The sequence below is a fragment of the Aquila chrysaetos genome, chromosome 11 (genome assembly GCF_900496995.4).
Source record: "Aquila chrysaetos chrysaetos chromosome 11, bAquChr1.4, whole genome shotgun sequence".
Classification (NCBI taxonomy): domain Eukaryota; kingdom Metazoa; phylum Chordata; class Aves; order Accipitriformes; family Accipitridae; genus Aquila; species Aquila chrysaetos.
In genome coordinates, this window is record NC_044014.1 from 18326493 (window position 1) to 18341615 (window position 15123).

The window sequence follows — 15123 nt, forward strand, 5'->3', positions numbered from 1 at the left end:
AATAATCATCTGCCATAATATAATTTCTAAAAATATTCTGAAACTCAAACACAAATAGGTCGAGTATGAAAATTTAAAACAAATCAAAATCAGCACATAGGCGAAAAGTTGTACTATTTGAATAGTTTCCAATTTCCAAGTTGCCACTTTCATTACTGAGTTGTTGTTACTGCACTGAAAATTCTACCAAAAAAATAAGCTACTCCGAAAAAAGGGAAGGTGCAAATTTTACTATTTAACATTCCATCTACTCTGTACACTGTGGTTCCGGAATCCAGTTACCTCCCTTTCACTACCCACTATCCACATATCTCCAACCTCCACATCAATACACAGCCTAACAGGAGTTCTTCTCATAAGATGTTAATAATTTTACGATTAACGGAGGTCAGGTAAAATTTTCAGAATTCCGTTTACCAGTGCTTGTGTTCTGTCTTGTACTGGTCCATGAATTACTCTGGATAATTGTTTACAATACTAATTATTCAAGACCAAATACTAATGCTTGTATGGAAATTACATAGTTGAGATCAGAAGTGTGAAAATATCAGTGTTTAATAAAATTGCTGGCTAATTTTTCAAAGGATGAAATATGCATAGCTTTATGGGTGAAAGAGAAATGACTAAAGCTGAGAAAGATAAATTAGGGCAGTTGAAAATGGGTTGTTAAAACACTTACGTCTCTGCTTTCTACAGTCTGTTTATGTTGGACTGTATGGTCTACCTGCCTTAAATCAATGCTGTAATTAACAGTTTCTCAACACTTGCTCTAACCTGTTTGTGCTACTCTGAATCATTAAGGGCAGGAAAACTGCTTTCTTACAGCAGCTGAAAATACCTCATTTGTTGAAATATCCCAGCTATCACAGGGATGGCTCTAGGCATTCTATACCCCTCCTTTATGTCCCTATTTACTTTTGGGTTATTGCTTTTCAGATGATTTGAGGAGTCGTGTGGAAGGGACCGCACCCTTGCTGTCAGTTCTTCCCAGGAGACAGCTTCACTTTTTAGATCAATTATTAAGATAAGGAGAGTGCTCATTACGATATTCACAAATGGAGAAGCACTCCAGAACCAAAGAAAATCAGGACATAAAGACAGGTTTTGATCAACTAGCCACTAGAAGAAAAATTTTTTTTGTTTCTACCAGCCAACTCTTTCGTAACTGGAAGTTAAAAGATAATAACAGCTGTATCAGAACACAAGAGCTTAATTCAATCTGGTATCTGGGCCAGTTCCAAAGAAACAAATGTAAGAAAGGCCCAAATAAGCCTAGCTAACTCAATTAACATTGTATTGAGTGTATTTTTATTTTATGAAATTCATTATGAAGTAATTTAAGCCCACTATGACTAATAAACCATGCTAGTCTTTTTGCCAGAAAGTGAATATTCCAACTAGCTTGAAGGTTAAAATGAAGTAGAATGTTACTGAAAAAAATGAGTTTTATTGTAGAAACATTTTTCTCAGTTTGGATTTGTTTCATTTTAGCTTAATTGAGGGTTCCTTGTCTTTTTAAAGATGGAATCAAATAGCTAAAAAATGCCTAACTGATCTTGTAATTTAATTTTACATATTACTATCATAGCAGTTAAAATGCAGTTTTGCCACATTGCCAAAATAGAATACTTTCATATTGCCAGGTTACTTAGCTTTGTTGAAAACAGTGAATAATTCCAACAGCCTTAATGTTGTCAAATCAAAACAACTGTATTAAGGTAGTGCTCCTTCATTATTTGGCCTCTTTTTCAGGCCTTGCTGAAATGGTCAGATAAATATTTAATATACCTCCATATTATTCTTACAGTAATTGCTTGTCAACTTTATTAAGCTTAAATCTGTATAAATTTGTTATCAAACAATTTAGTATTTTAAAAGTTGGCCTTCTGATATAAATCTCATAGTCAAATTTAGGGCTCAGTTTTAAGCCCTAAATAGCTTATATTGGTTTTGGTGACTTTCATTAAGTTCTGTACTTGCCTTCAAATGTGCAGTTTTATTTAATTCAAAATGGCTACCATCTCCAGTTAGTATCAGTGAGGCTGAACTCAGCTGAATCTCAACTAGTAGCAATCATTTTACCTCACTTCACATTAGTGAAAAGGAGTCTGTTCCCAGGAGAGTTCTCTCTGGGCTCAAATGCAGCTACTACCAGGTGAAGGTAAGAGACGACAGAGTAAGACAGTGCAATGAACATCATGGAGACAGAAGGAAGGAAGGAACAAAGAAGAATCTATTAAGGAATGATAGGGGAAGCAATAGTTTAAAAAAATGAAAAAACTGCAGGAGGAAACCTGAGATTTACAGTGGAAATTGCCAGTGCAAAGAAGGAAGCACAAAGAATAAAAAGTGGAAAGAAAATGAAGAGAAAAAGGGGATGAGGGTGAGTGAATTGAAGGAGATTGTTGGGGAGAATAAAGCAAGCATTTGAATAGAGCAGCTGCATATCCAGTCTTGTTAAGAGGAAGAGATGAGGATGGAATGACAACTCTTGCACTGTCAGGGAATAAGGAGTTTTCTTCTCAAATTTAGAAACAGTTGGTTATATATGTATTTTAGGATCACACTTTGATTCTGAGAAGAGCAGACAAATGGAGAACACATAACCCAAGCTGTCCAACAAAATCCTGAAAAGGCACAAATCAATTTTTAGATTTCAGAATCTTTAAGCTATTTATGGGATGTTACAAGGTCTGCCATTATAGATTCATAGAATAGTTTAGGTTGGAAGGGACCTTTAAAGGTCAACTAGTCCAAACACCCTGCAATAAGCAGGGACATCTTCAACTAGATGAGGTTGCACAGAGCCCCGTCCAGCCTGACCTTGAATGTTTCCAGGGCTGGGGCATCTACCACCTCTCTGGGGAACCTGTTCCACCCTCATTGTAAAAAATTTCTTATGTCCAATCCAAATCCACCCTCTTTCAGTTTAAAACCATTACGCCTTGTCCTATCATGTTTTTATCTTTCATGTTTGGGGGGAAAAAAAAAAAAAGAAGAAAAAAAACCCAAAACCTCCAAACCTACCAAGTGTTCACTATTTGACCTGATATTCAAGTTTTGCCCAGTCTTGTCATCTCTCCCTGTGCCAGTGGTAGAGCAAAGCAGCTGCCCCTTGTCACAGACTGTTCTTCAGCCCCAAATGGTAGCCAAGTGATCCTGGGTTCTGGTTACATTTCTTCAGGTAAGTATTGCTCACAACCATTATTACTCATCATGACCACATAGCTTTATCCTAAATGGCAGGCAACTAGCATATCCTTCCCACTCCAAAGCAAAAATACATAAATTGCACAAATCACTTAATCCTAGGAATAAAACCATCTTCCCTATTTCCATTTGTAACATTTGAGAATAAATACATAAAACCTAAGCATTTGGCTAGACTAGTGTATCAGTGTTCTAGCCAATAGACAAGGCACTTATTCCAGACCAAGATTAGGAACCAGAAACTCTGACATCTAATATTGCTCTTATGTTTCATGAACAGCTGTAATTGGGACAGTGTGTATTAGTTTCTATTCCAGGAAGCCATGCCAATATGGTTTATTAGGCCACTGTACATCCAAGACTTCTCAGCAGTGCAAGCAAAACTGAATTTTACTGTCCCAAGAATAAGTACAAAATAAATTTTCTGGGACAGGATGTCAGTGTGATGCCTTCTTCCTACCTGCTTCTATACATACTTCCTGTAAAGAACATTTACATCACTGTAACTACTTCAGCATTCCTGTTTATGATATTTGTAGCAATTAGAAAATAAACAACACCCTCCCTACTCTATACATATAATACAGCTTACAAGTCCAAGTCTGGATATTTTACACACATTTTTACAACACTTTTCTCTCAACAAAGACTCTAAAAAACAGACTGATTTTTCCCTAGCTAAGGCAGCACAGTCAAAGAATCCAGTATATTCACTAAAGTCTCCTTCCTATTCTACCTGATGTCTATAGTCATGTATATCCACCACACAAATGCTACTTGCCTCAGCCAAGAACAGATGTAGATTGACGCAGCTGTACAATTGTGGGGTTGGCCCTGTAAATTACTACTTTGTACAGCAACTGCATTATAACAAAGTTGTAATTTACACAAGGTATCAGGGACCGGTTACATGTAATGAAACTTATTACAGGAACTATTTATTAAAAATATACATACATATATATTTATATATAACCTGAAAAGGAAAATTCAAAGTTGATCTTAACTAACCAACCTTCCCAAGAATCTGGAATGTCACAATTGCCTCCGAAAAGTAGGATCTTGCCCTTTGCTTGGGGAACATGACATTATGCAGAACTTTTACATGCATGCAAATACGCATACACTTGGACTGAGAAGTAAGTGTGGAAGACAGACGCCCACGGTAGAGATAAATGGGAAGACAACTTCTCTCCCGGTGCTATCCACCTCTTTGCTCTATAAAGGCTTTTCAGCTTCTACATTTCCAGTTTCACAGACTGCAATACTCTGTATTGACTTCAGAACATATAAGAAATTTTAAAAGCACTTCAGGAAGATTTTTTTTTTCCCCATTAGGAGGCACGCCTACAAACTGAAAGGAGAACGTTGTCATTACCACCAGCCGTCCCACGCCTCACCCCGCTTGTGCACAGAAGCTAGCGGCCACCAGGCCTCCATCGCGCACGACAGGCCACTTACAAGGGCGCCGGGCGCTCGTCCTTGTCATTGCCAACAAGCCCACAGAAGCGGATTAATTTATCTTCCACCGTGCCAGCCACCGCCCTCCTCGGCAGCGTAAGCCGGGACAGGCACCTGGCACCGTCTCCTCTTCCCTCGGGCCTCCCCGCCCCAAGGGCGGGTCCCGGGGAGGTCGGCCGGCCGGTCGAGCAGGGGGCGGGGGCCGCCCGCACCTGCTGGGCAGGCGAGGGAATGGCGGGGGTGCGCAGGAAGGGTGCCCCTGCCCCGAGGGGGCCCCCGCGCCCTGCGTGAGCGGGGAGGGGGCAGAGGAGGCGGCCCGGCCTCTCTCCCTCCTTGCCTCCCTGCGCCCGTGACGGCGGGCGGCCGGCGGCGGGAGCGGGGCTGCGCCGCTCCCCTCACCCGCCGCGGAGGGCAACGGCCGCTGCGCGAGGAGGAGGGCGGTGGCACGAGGGCCCTTCCCGCTCCCCCCGCCGCTTCAGGCCCTCAGGGCAGCGGCGGGCGGTGGGAGGAAGGAGGGGGAGGCAGCTGCTACAGAGGGCGCGGGGCCGGGGCCGGGCCCGCGGCTGAACTTCCCCCCGCCTACCCCTGAACGCCACCGCGTTCCCCTACCTGCCCCGCGCGCGGTGCCGGGCAGCGACTACGCGATGGCGGCGAGGAGAGGCATGGGGAGGGGAGGGGGAGCGGCACCGCAAGAAGGGGGAGAGGGTGGGGGGGGGCGCGCCCCGCCGGACCTTTAAACTCCCGGCGGCGGCGGCGGCGGGACTACACTTCCCAGCGTGGCGCGGGGCCGCCGCTCATTCCCTGGCGCGGGCGCGCTGCCGTGAGTGGGCGGTGGCGACCGGCGTCGCGGCTGCGCTTGGCGCTGACCTCACAGAGGCGTCGCTGCCGCCGCCTCTCAGCCCGGCGGCCTGGGCCGCGCAGCTTCTGCGTGCGGCTCTGTCCCTCCGCTTCGTCCCCGCCTGCCGAAGGAGGGGCCGCCCCGGCTGCCTCGCGGGAGGGCGGTTTCGCTGCCTTTCCTCTCTTTTCCTTTCCTCCGCCGCCACACGCGTGACGCGCGGGTTCGTCGGCGCCAGGGCCGGCTTTGTCAGGCTCCGGGCCCTCGGCTAGGCCCGCTCCTCCTCCCGGGAGCCATGTCCGAGCAGACGGGCTTGGCCCTGCCGCAGACCATGGACAGGTACGGGGAGGGCCCGGCGCTGGGGCCCAGCGGGAGGGAGCCCTCGGGGTGGACGCCTGAGGTCCCCCGCCTCTCCCGGGCTGCCTGTGGCGTGTTTCGGGCCGGCGGGCCGCGGGGGGAGCTGGGGTGGGCCGCTCCGGCGCGGGGCCCGCGTAGCAGTTGCTGGCGGGGGACCGAGGCGCGGTGGCGGCGGGGCCCGGGCCGGGCCGGTGGCGGGGGTCCGGGGTCACCTTTTGGCTTCTGGAAGCTTTGGGGGTCCGGGCGAAGTCGTGCGAGCTCTGTCGTAAATCAGAGGAGGGTACCGCGGGCACCAGCGCCGTGTCTGCGGCGGTGTGTGGGGTGTGGAAGGATGGCTCTGGCAGCGTTTGGGCAGGAGGAGGTGTGTCTGGGCTGAAACGGGTTCCGGGGAGAGTGGTGGAGATCTGCGGAAGGCTGTCCGGTTTCTGTGGGTCTGGGGGATGCTGTAGGTATGGAAAGCGTTGACATGCATGTAAAGTAAGGCACCAAAAGGCGACTGAAGCTTAACTGGCCTTGTGTGTTTTGTTGCTGGCTTTATGGGCTTTGAAGAAAGCCTACAATTGCTATTTGGAGTGCTGTTAAAAAAGTACAACCTAAAAAAGTACTTTGACTTAAATGTAGGGGAGGAAAGGTGCTTACTAACTCTTAAATTATTTTTATTACACTTGTTTTCTCTTTATGCTTTTATCTGAAGTAGCACTTTCACCCTGTTCCACCGAGGGCTTTAGATTTCTTACATGTAATTTTGAGTCATCCAGGAAGCCCTGAAGACCCACCTCTATAAACAACAAAAACACATTAGTAGCCTGTTATTGCAGGAGTTGTGCTAGCCTGGTGTCTCAGAAGGTGAGGACCCAGAAGGAATCTGGCTTCTATTGATGAACCTGTCAATCTTTCATCATAAGGAAGCAAACAAAAAAACCTGGTGTTTTTCTCCTTTCCAGGTCACCTCTAAGGAAAGAGGATTTAGCGAAATACAGGCTGTCATCAGGCAAGTGATGGAGATGTAAACTATGTGAGGCAGGGGCAGGACTTGTGCAGCCTGGAAGGTGAGGATGAGAAGTTTCAGTTTGATGTAGAAAGAGGATAAAAGTGAGTTGGAGGGAGGGAGAGAGAGAAAGTTGTTTGCCTGTGTTTTAGAAAAACCGAAGAAGCGAAAGGTGACAATGGGATGATTTAGGTAATAATTTAGAACAACGCTTGCCAAGGAGGCTAGCAGCCAGGAGCCCTAAGTGCGTTTCCAAGAAGTAGCAGGAAGGAGGTAGATATTTAGAAATACTATCAGGAAAGTATTCAATTGGATATGCTTCCTGTGAATGGAGGGAGTAAAAGGGAAGAGTTGAGGAAGACAGAAAGAATTGGGAGGAGGATGGTAGACCTATTATGGGGGGGGAGGAGAAAGGAGAACATCAGGAAGAGTGCTGCAGAATCAACTCCTCTGAAACTAAAAAAAATCTCATCTTCACCCTTAAGTTTGTAGTCCAATTATATATAATATTTTATGTTTTGGAGTTCTAGGAAACCATGATATTCTGAGTGGATTCCCTACTGTCTGTGGCTGTTCTATCATACCATGAAGTCCTAGTTCACCCTTTTGGGAAATGGCTGTAAGGTGGTGTTTATAATCTGTATTGTGAACAACTGTTAGATTAAACAGTTAATTGAAAAAAGGGAAATTAGTTAACTAGTGGCCAAACCAGTTTACTGTTCTTCAATTGTTATGTGTAATGGATAAGTGGGTTTTGATGTACATTTAATATTCTTGTATCCTTTCAGCTTTGTGAAATTGTAATTTGTATCTCTGGCCCTTTGCAAAGACTTTTTCTAGTAAACTTGGAGTAGCAGAGTTGATATAATCTAAAACAATTGGAAAATGTCCCTGGCTTGCTTAATAACAAGGACAGTGGGGAAAAAGTTTTAACTACCTAGGTAGCATAAAAGGTATGAAGAGAGGCTGTGGCTTTCGTATAAGAATTCATTGGGCGCAGTATAGGAAACTTTAGAAAGAGTAGTGTGAGAAGTGGTGAATGGAGTAGTAAGGAGCCAAGTATTTAGGATTTGGATTTAATTCAGAGTGTAGTACAATACCAATAAAAGGATTTTGGAGTAACCAAGACCTCAAAATGCGGTCTGTGTAAATAATTTTTTGGTTACATACTGGGTTTGTGGAGCAGGGATACATTGGAAGAAACCAATTTTCATTCATCTGGTATTTCTGAAGGTCATACATAACTGTTTTCATGTTGTATGTAGTGATGATCAAGATAAACCTTCAATATTTCACCTTAGGGGACATAACCTGTAGATGAATCATCTGTAGGGATTCTGAGGGGTTGAAATGCCTCTTCTATCCTGTTATCTTTATTGCTAATGACAGATGGCTGTTTTCCTGGGTAAGAGGAAAAAATACATATGCAAAAGCTTAAGAGTAACTGTTAATGCATTATCACTTAACACAAAGTGTATACTTTTAAATCAAATTCAGCTCTCTTAGTGAAAGATGCAGAAAATAGCTTTTCAGTGAATAAGACTTTAATCTGATTCTAATAGTTAAGGAGGGGGAAAAAATGGGGGTTTCTTTTATTTCCAATACCTAGATGGCCACACTGAGAGTGGTGATATACTGTTGTATCAGGATTAAGATGTTGCTGCAGATCTGAATGTATGCACTGCTTTGTATACAAGGGTCAGATCTCTTATAGCAAGTTCTTTAATTACATATTTGTGAGAGAGAACAGTTGGCTTCTTCTCTTGACTCTTAGACTGTACATCTGTTTGACTTAAAGTTTTTTTTCCTTAATAAAACAATTTGGATTTCTCCAGTGTAAGGAGTGTCTGGATAGCATCTCATCATTGTTGCCTGGGATTCGTCTTTCTTTTATGTATTTTGTGCTCCATACTCCTTTATTTTCCCTCATAATTTCAGTCTGGAAGCAAACCGTGCATTTGTAATCAAGATGGTAAATAGCTGTTAAGGTGTAAGGAGCTTGTTACTTGAAATTTCTAGCTAAGGATTTTATACTTGTCTGAAGGATTGGCTACAGCATAAATACAAGAAGCATAAGAAGTAGGCATGACCATGAAGTGACACTACATTCTGGAGTTCTCTGGTCTGCAGCATTTAGGAAACTAGTCCAGGTGATTATCATGATCCTTTATGGCCTCAAAATTGGAATCTCCATCCCTCTTGTAATTTTTTTTTTTATTTCTAGCTCATGTTTAAATAACAGACTACATAATAGTCTTAAAATACCATCTTTCTGCATGCAGAATTCTTTGCAATCTATGGTAAAGGGCCATGTTCCTGGACTAATGTGTGCACTTGAAGGCAGTGGTTAGTGGTCTGTCTAAATGGTGAGGTTTTATTATTTTTAATCCCTTTATTCATGTTGTTTTAATGCATAAATTACAGAATGATAGGAATTGCCATTAAAAATTTGAAATTATGTGGCAGTGGTTTTTTTATATGCTGTTAATCAATGTAAAAACATTTTTCAAGATTTATTTAAATAAAATTGCCAGATTGCATGAAAATGTCTTAGAAATTATAGACTATTACTCTATTGAGTGCACAGGGCAAACTTTACTTGAAAGTCAATCCTAAAGCATTTGTCAAATTTTAACAGGCAGAAGCCATTTGATATGCTATACATATTTTTAATGTAAAAACATTTTTTTAAGGAAATACCCAGAACTATTATATTCTGAATTGTATTAGGATGTTGAACCTTTACAGTGAAATTCTTGAGCCTAATATGCCAAGATCATGAACTGAGTCAGTCCTTGTGTTTTAAAATATAATTTTGAAAATGCACAAAAAACCCCTTAAGTCTTTTGTGGGCTTTTTTCATGTTTCCTATTCAATTAGGTCCTATAATTTTTCTTTCTCTCAGCACTGTTTGACAACAGTTCTTCCAGTTGAACACTTCTAATTGTTTCTTCTAGCTGTCTTGTGTAGCACCTGTCATAACAAGTATTCTGGCTTCTTAGTGCGTATTTCAAACACTTTCATTCTTCTGGGTAACTTTCTAGCAGATTTTGGTGCTCTATTTGATTAAAAACTTAATCCTTTAAATACTTAGTATTTTTCCTGTGTTGTTTGCTTGTCAAAGATAATTTAACTGTACTTCTATTTTTTATAGCTATGTTTTTAAGCAGAACTAATGTGTAAATTCAGATTGTTTTTAAGTTATGTCTATAGCTACATCTTGTCAGTTTGCTATTTTATAGCTTTCTGTAATAGTTTGCATGTTATTGCTAGGCTGTGATCCTGTGCTACTTAGCCTTCTTACAGAACACTTGACTGGGTCTTGCCAGAGTTGCTGTTAGGAGTACATATGAGAAAACAAAACTGATAACTATTCATCTTACTAGGCCATCTTTTTACTGTGTTGGTTGAGCAGTTGCTTTCTGAAGTGACAAGATTTGAAAAATAGTTATTAAACACGTACTTGCTATAATGAAGTCAGTGGCAAGCCCATGTTGAGAGAAAACCTAGACAATGTAAATATTTGAGTGATTAAAACAAATCTTCAGTGTGGTCAAATTAAAAAAAAAATTGTTACTTTTATGATAAATGTATCATCAGATCGTCTCTGATTTATTTGTTTGTGAAGATAATCTGGTCAATCTGCTGTCTTAAAAAAAAAAAAAAAAACAAACAAAACCAAATGCTTAGCCACGCCCCAGCTTTCTCCCAGTTATGTCATTGCCTATATTTACCTTAATGTGAGCTGTCATGCTAAAATGTACTCATTTTTAAGCTTTATTCTCTTGACTTTAGTTGGATTATGTGTGGATTGCTCTTGCAATTGGTTATACCAAATCTTCAGAATGCTGGGGTTTTGTTTTGTAGGCTTTTTTTAAAGCATGTTCTGTGGTAGTGATTTGTGGTACTCCTTATACTATCTAAATTAAAGACAACTCCTGCTCCTTCCTTCCCTTATATTTGCCAGCTGGCCAGAACATGGTCACTTTTGCCTTCTGTTTTTTCAGTATTCAAAGATGTTAGTCAAAATGTGATAAAAAAAAATCTGTTGAAGGCTTGCGCAGGTACATGCTGCAGGTGGTAATTTTAGATGTACTAGTGTAGTGGTAATTTTAGCATGGTTTAACTTTTGAATTAGCATGCTTTATTTTCTGAACAAATAGTAGTTGGTTCAACTGTGGTCGATATGCAGCCCTCCTTGATAGAAACTAAAGCAACATCATATGACTGTTTTTTCCTCTAACCTTGCCATTCCTTATTTAAAGGAGACAATAGAGTTGAAATTGCAGGTAGACTTTAAAAGCAATTAAAATATAAAATGCAGAATTGTAGCTGGCTTAAGAAATTACTTATGCTATCAAGAGAGGAATACTGTTGCAACTAAATGTCTTTGCCAGAGCACTGATTTGTCAGAAGAATGCTAGCAATTGAGGTTCTAAAGTTGCAAAACAGAGAATTCATGGGTTTTCTATTTCAGTTTTCTGAACTGTCATCTGATTCCATGGTAGTTTTCTCTTTTTTTTAAAGAAAAGCATTGTTTTGTACATAATTTTCAGTTGCTCCTTTCATTCTAGTTAGCATGTGTGGTGGTGTTTGTGTTGTTATGAATCTTTTCTTTCCCTCTTTGGAAGCGTGGGCACTGATTTAGGTTTATTTGCAGAATTAACTGCTGATACTTTAGTAACCAAAGACACAGGTTTGGATTAAGACCTTAATGCTACAACCTAGGTAATGTAATTAGTGCAGTGTGGTCCTTCATTAAAGACCTTTATTCTGAACTCCTTTAACTTGTTCTGGATGTTGTGTGCTGTGAATAATCTCACCAACTAAAGTTGACATGAGTAAATCTTTATAGGAGTGGCGTTCAACCAGATAAGATATACAGAGTAATAAACAACATAAAACACTTTACAGGATTTATGTAGTATTTTTACTTTTTGCAAACTATTTACTGTCTCTGCAGTTACTCAGTCTGTTTGTTCTACTTGCGCTGATTAAGCATGCTTCTCTTTATTGCTCTATCTGAAGGAATTGTTTATGTTCTACACAACACAGTTAAATTAATTTTTTTTTGAATGAGGACTTTCCCTGGCTTCTGGTTGAAGTCTATCAGCAACTAGAAGTACCTGGCTTTCTGTTGTTCCTCTAGAGTAGGTTATGCATTCTTAGAAAGAAGAGAGTATAAGAAAAAAGAATGGGCTGTGCTGTGTTAATCTCTACCAGGAAGGAAACAAGGTCTTCTTCCCTGTCGTTACCTGAACTGATTGGAAGCTGATGTTGATACAGGAAGGAAAAAGCAAAATTACATATGTCTTAGTGGGTTTGAAGAATGAAAGTTTGAAATGGTAATAACTTTCTAATAGCTTGACTTCTCCATTATTGCTTCATCCCAGGTACATTACCTGTTATTCCAGTTCTCTTTATGCCAAAGGTTCTGCGTAGATTGAGTTCTTCCTGTGTCTTATCAGTAAAGATTAGTGAAGACTTATTGTAGACCTGTAGAATGCCTTTTGCCCATCTGTAGTATAAAAGCATCAGCACATTATTTATAAACTGTCTTAACCTTTTGACTGTTATCTTATGTGCATTATATTTCTGTCTTTGATGTCTTCTTTGATAAGCTTAGGAGCAAACATACGTGTTTTAATTGCTGCTTAACTGTTAACTTCTGCCTTCAGACAGTAGGCAATTATTCCCCCTATTTAAGTGTGGGGAAACTCCCGAGAGACTATTTATCATTTTTGGTACTAAAAATCTTAGTATTCCATGTATTATCAAAGCATTCAAATATTTTCAGGCGTTGTATCTGCTTCATCTAAAAAAGCTATACAAAAACCTGTTTATTGATATCTTCCATGTAAAAGTGCTCAGACCTCTCTAATAGTCCTTAACTGTGATTGTCAAAAGTTTTAACTTCAGCGAGCACTGATGCCAAAGGAAACATACCAGGCCAAAGAAAACAATTAATGCAAATGCATTGAATAACTATGTTATATGTATAATAATTTACAGAGAAAGATCCATTAAAAGGTTCAGGTATTAATTTTGGAACACCTTTTTAAGTAATACCTAAAGTGGTAATGAATATGCCAGCTGTTTAGGACTTGTTTGCTTGGTGCTTCTGACATCTTAACCTGCTTATGGTCTTACTGTACTGTAGAGTGGATGGGAAGTTCCTTGTGTGAAAGTGGTAAGAGCTTTTTGATGCATCTCATTTTCTTCCTCTCAGCAACAGAATGAGTTGGGTACTAGCTTGTTATAGGATGTAATACCTATCTTTATGAAAAGAGTGCATGACTTGCTCATTTTTTACTGGCACTTGTGGTTAACCACAAGTAGCAAATCCATCTTCAGTGCAGAAGAATGAGAAGACCCGATCTGAAGTGGTTAAGTTCTTTAAAGCAAACTGTATCTGGCTAGTGTTTCTAAACGAAACTGTTACTAAGGTTACACGAGATGGTCAAGGGGCTGGAGCACATGATTTACGAGGAAAAGATAGAGGGAACTGGGCCTGCTTAACCTGAAGAAGAGATGGCTTGGGGAGACCTAATAACCTTCTAATATCTACCGAGGAGGTTTTTCAGGAGACAGTCTCGCCCTTTTTGAAGGTTACTGGCAGGATGATGATAAGTAACAACCATAAATTTGAATAGAGAAGGTTTCACCATGTGAGGATGGAGAGCAATGCAGGCCAGCTTTGGAGCAGGTTGCCCAGGGCGGCTCTGGATCTCTGTTCATGGGGCTTTTCAAGACCCAGATGGAGAAAGCTCTGACAATCTGGTATGAATTCGTAGTGTTGATTCTGCCTTGGGCAAGAAGTCTGATTAGAGACCTCCTGTTGTCCCTTCTAACTCAAATAATTCTATGATACTAGGTCTAGAAGCAACCCCAATTTAAATAGGGAGACCACACAGTATTAGGGCTCTATTTGCACTGCATGATACAAGCATACTGTGCTGGAGGTGCCAATATGGGAGGTACAGTCCACTAATATCTTCTGGCAAATCTGCACTTAGCCTTTTTTAGCATCTGCTCTGAAATCTGTACCTAAAAGTTAAGATGACTTCTTGTCTACTTGGACTGGGATCTTGTTTTTTCCTTTTCTCCAAGATTTTTTGCGCTCTCATTATTTTAATACTAATATGAGTGCTTTTCATTGATAGCTTTCTACTGTTCAATGAAAGTGCTTAGGCTCAGGATTTTTGTGTCAACGATTCTGGGGGAAGGATTGTACACTTCCTGCCTAACTCTAATATAGGATAAGAAAAATTCCAATCAAAATCTCCACTTCTAAATGCTGGTTTAAAAAAAAAAAGTCTGTACTGAAGTTGTATTAAATCTGGGACTAGGTGTTCATTTCTTCATAATTTAAAATCTTAATTATCTTAACTGATTAAGATTAAAATTAAACTGGCCTGCTATATAACAGTTTCCCTATAATAAGTCAATACCAATTGATTTAAGGGCTAACCATGGAATCTTGGTATATGCTTATGTTTGGAAACAACTGTCACAAGAAGCAAACTTTTTCGATAGGTGTAGTTAGTGTTTCTAGGCGTTTAGGTGATTGATTGCTGATGACCATTATGAACTATTTAGTGTTCTCAGTTTATGTATCTGTGCCTGTTTCTCCCTTTGGTCATGCATCTCTTCTTCAAGGTGTACATATTAAAAGAAAGTGTTAACACAGTGTGATGGTAGTGAATAATAGAGTTGTTATGGACAAGAGGGGCTGGCATTGAGTGATTTATTTTTTTAAAGCCATTTTAATGTAGTAGTTATTTCTTCACAATCTTTCTAGAAAAAAGATTAGACCCTCTATTTTAAAGCTGTAGTGTTGTCTTTACATACCTCTCTGATACCACCTCATTTGTTTCTTCCGTTATAAATGCCTGCTCCTGGGGTCTGAATACTTTAGTTTAGAAGTGGGTATTTTATTTTGGACTAAAATGTGCCAACATAAATTAGCCTTCTGTGAAGGATATAATTACAGAAGGCCATGTGCTGAGTGCTTGTGACTGTGCTACTGGTGAGTCATGCAGTCAATTCTACAGAGTGCTGAGGAGAGTTACTTAATTTTATGATCAGACACCTTGGAGTTTTGTTCAGATTTATTCAGAGTAAAGACATTTCCAAATTTTCAATGTCTGCTACATTTGAGTGGTTGGTTTTGTTGTTCTTGAGGTATTAATGTCCCAAGAGTATATCATCTTGGCATTTAATTTTTTTAATTATTATTTTTAGGTCTCAAATTATTCAGTTTTTATTATGT

At 40.6% G+C, this 15123-nt stretch overlaps 2 protein-coding genes across 5 annotated transcripts in view; one reads left to right on the plus strand and one right to left on the minus strand.

The window, feature by feature from the left end:
- The window catches only part of CPEB3 (cytoplasmic polyadenylation element binding protein 3), a 99889-nt gene extending 94479 nt beyond the window's left edge, over positions 1–5410 (minus strand). The window contains exon 1 of one of the 2 annotated variants that reach the window (XM_030031538.1): positions 5281–5410. Coding sequence is in view for 1 of the 2 variants with exons in the window: in XM_030031535.2 (XP_029887395.1) it covers positions 4672–4699 (28 nt within the window). In the remaining variant the exon portion in view is untranslated. Of the gene's footprint in view, positions 1–4671; positions 4922–5280 lie in introns of those variants that run through there. The other variant, XM_030031535.2, reaches the window with a different exon arrangement.
- A 153-nt stretch (positions 5411–5563) lies between these two features.
- MARCHF5 (membrane associated ring-CH-type finger 5) overlaps positions 5564–15123 on the plus strand; it is a 42216-nt gene continuing 32656 nt past the window's right edge. Inside the window, exon 1 of one of the 3 annotated variants that reach the window (XM_030031542.2) lies at positions 5564–5845. In XM_030031542.2, the coding sequence (XP_029887402.1) occupies positions 5802–5845 (44 nt within the window). In that variant the 5' untranslated portion in view covers positions 5564–5801. The remainder of the gene's footprint in view (positions 5846–15123) is intronic. The other 2 variants (XM_041127488.1, XM_030031541.2) reach the window with 2 other exon arrangements.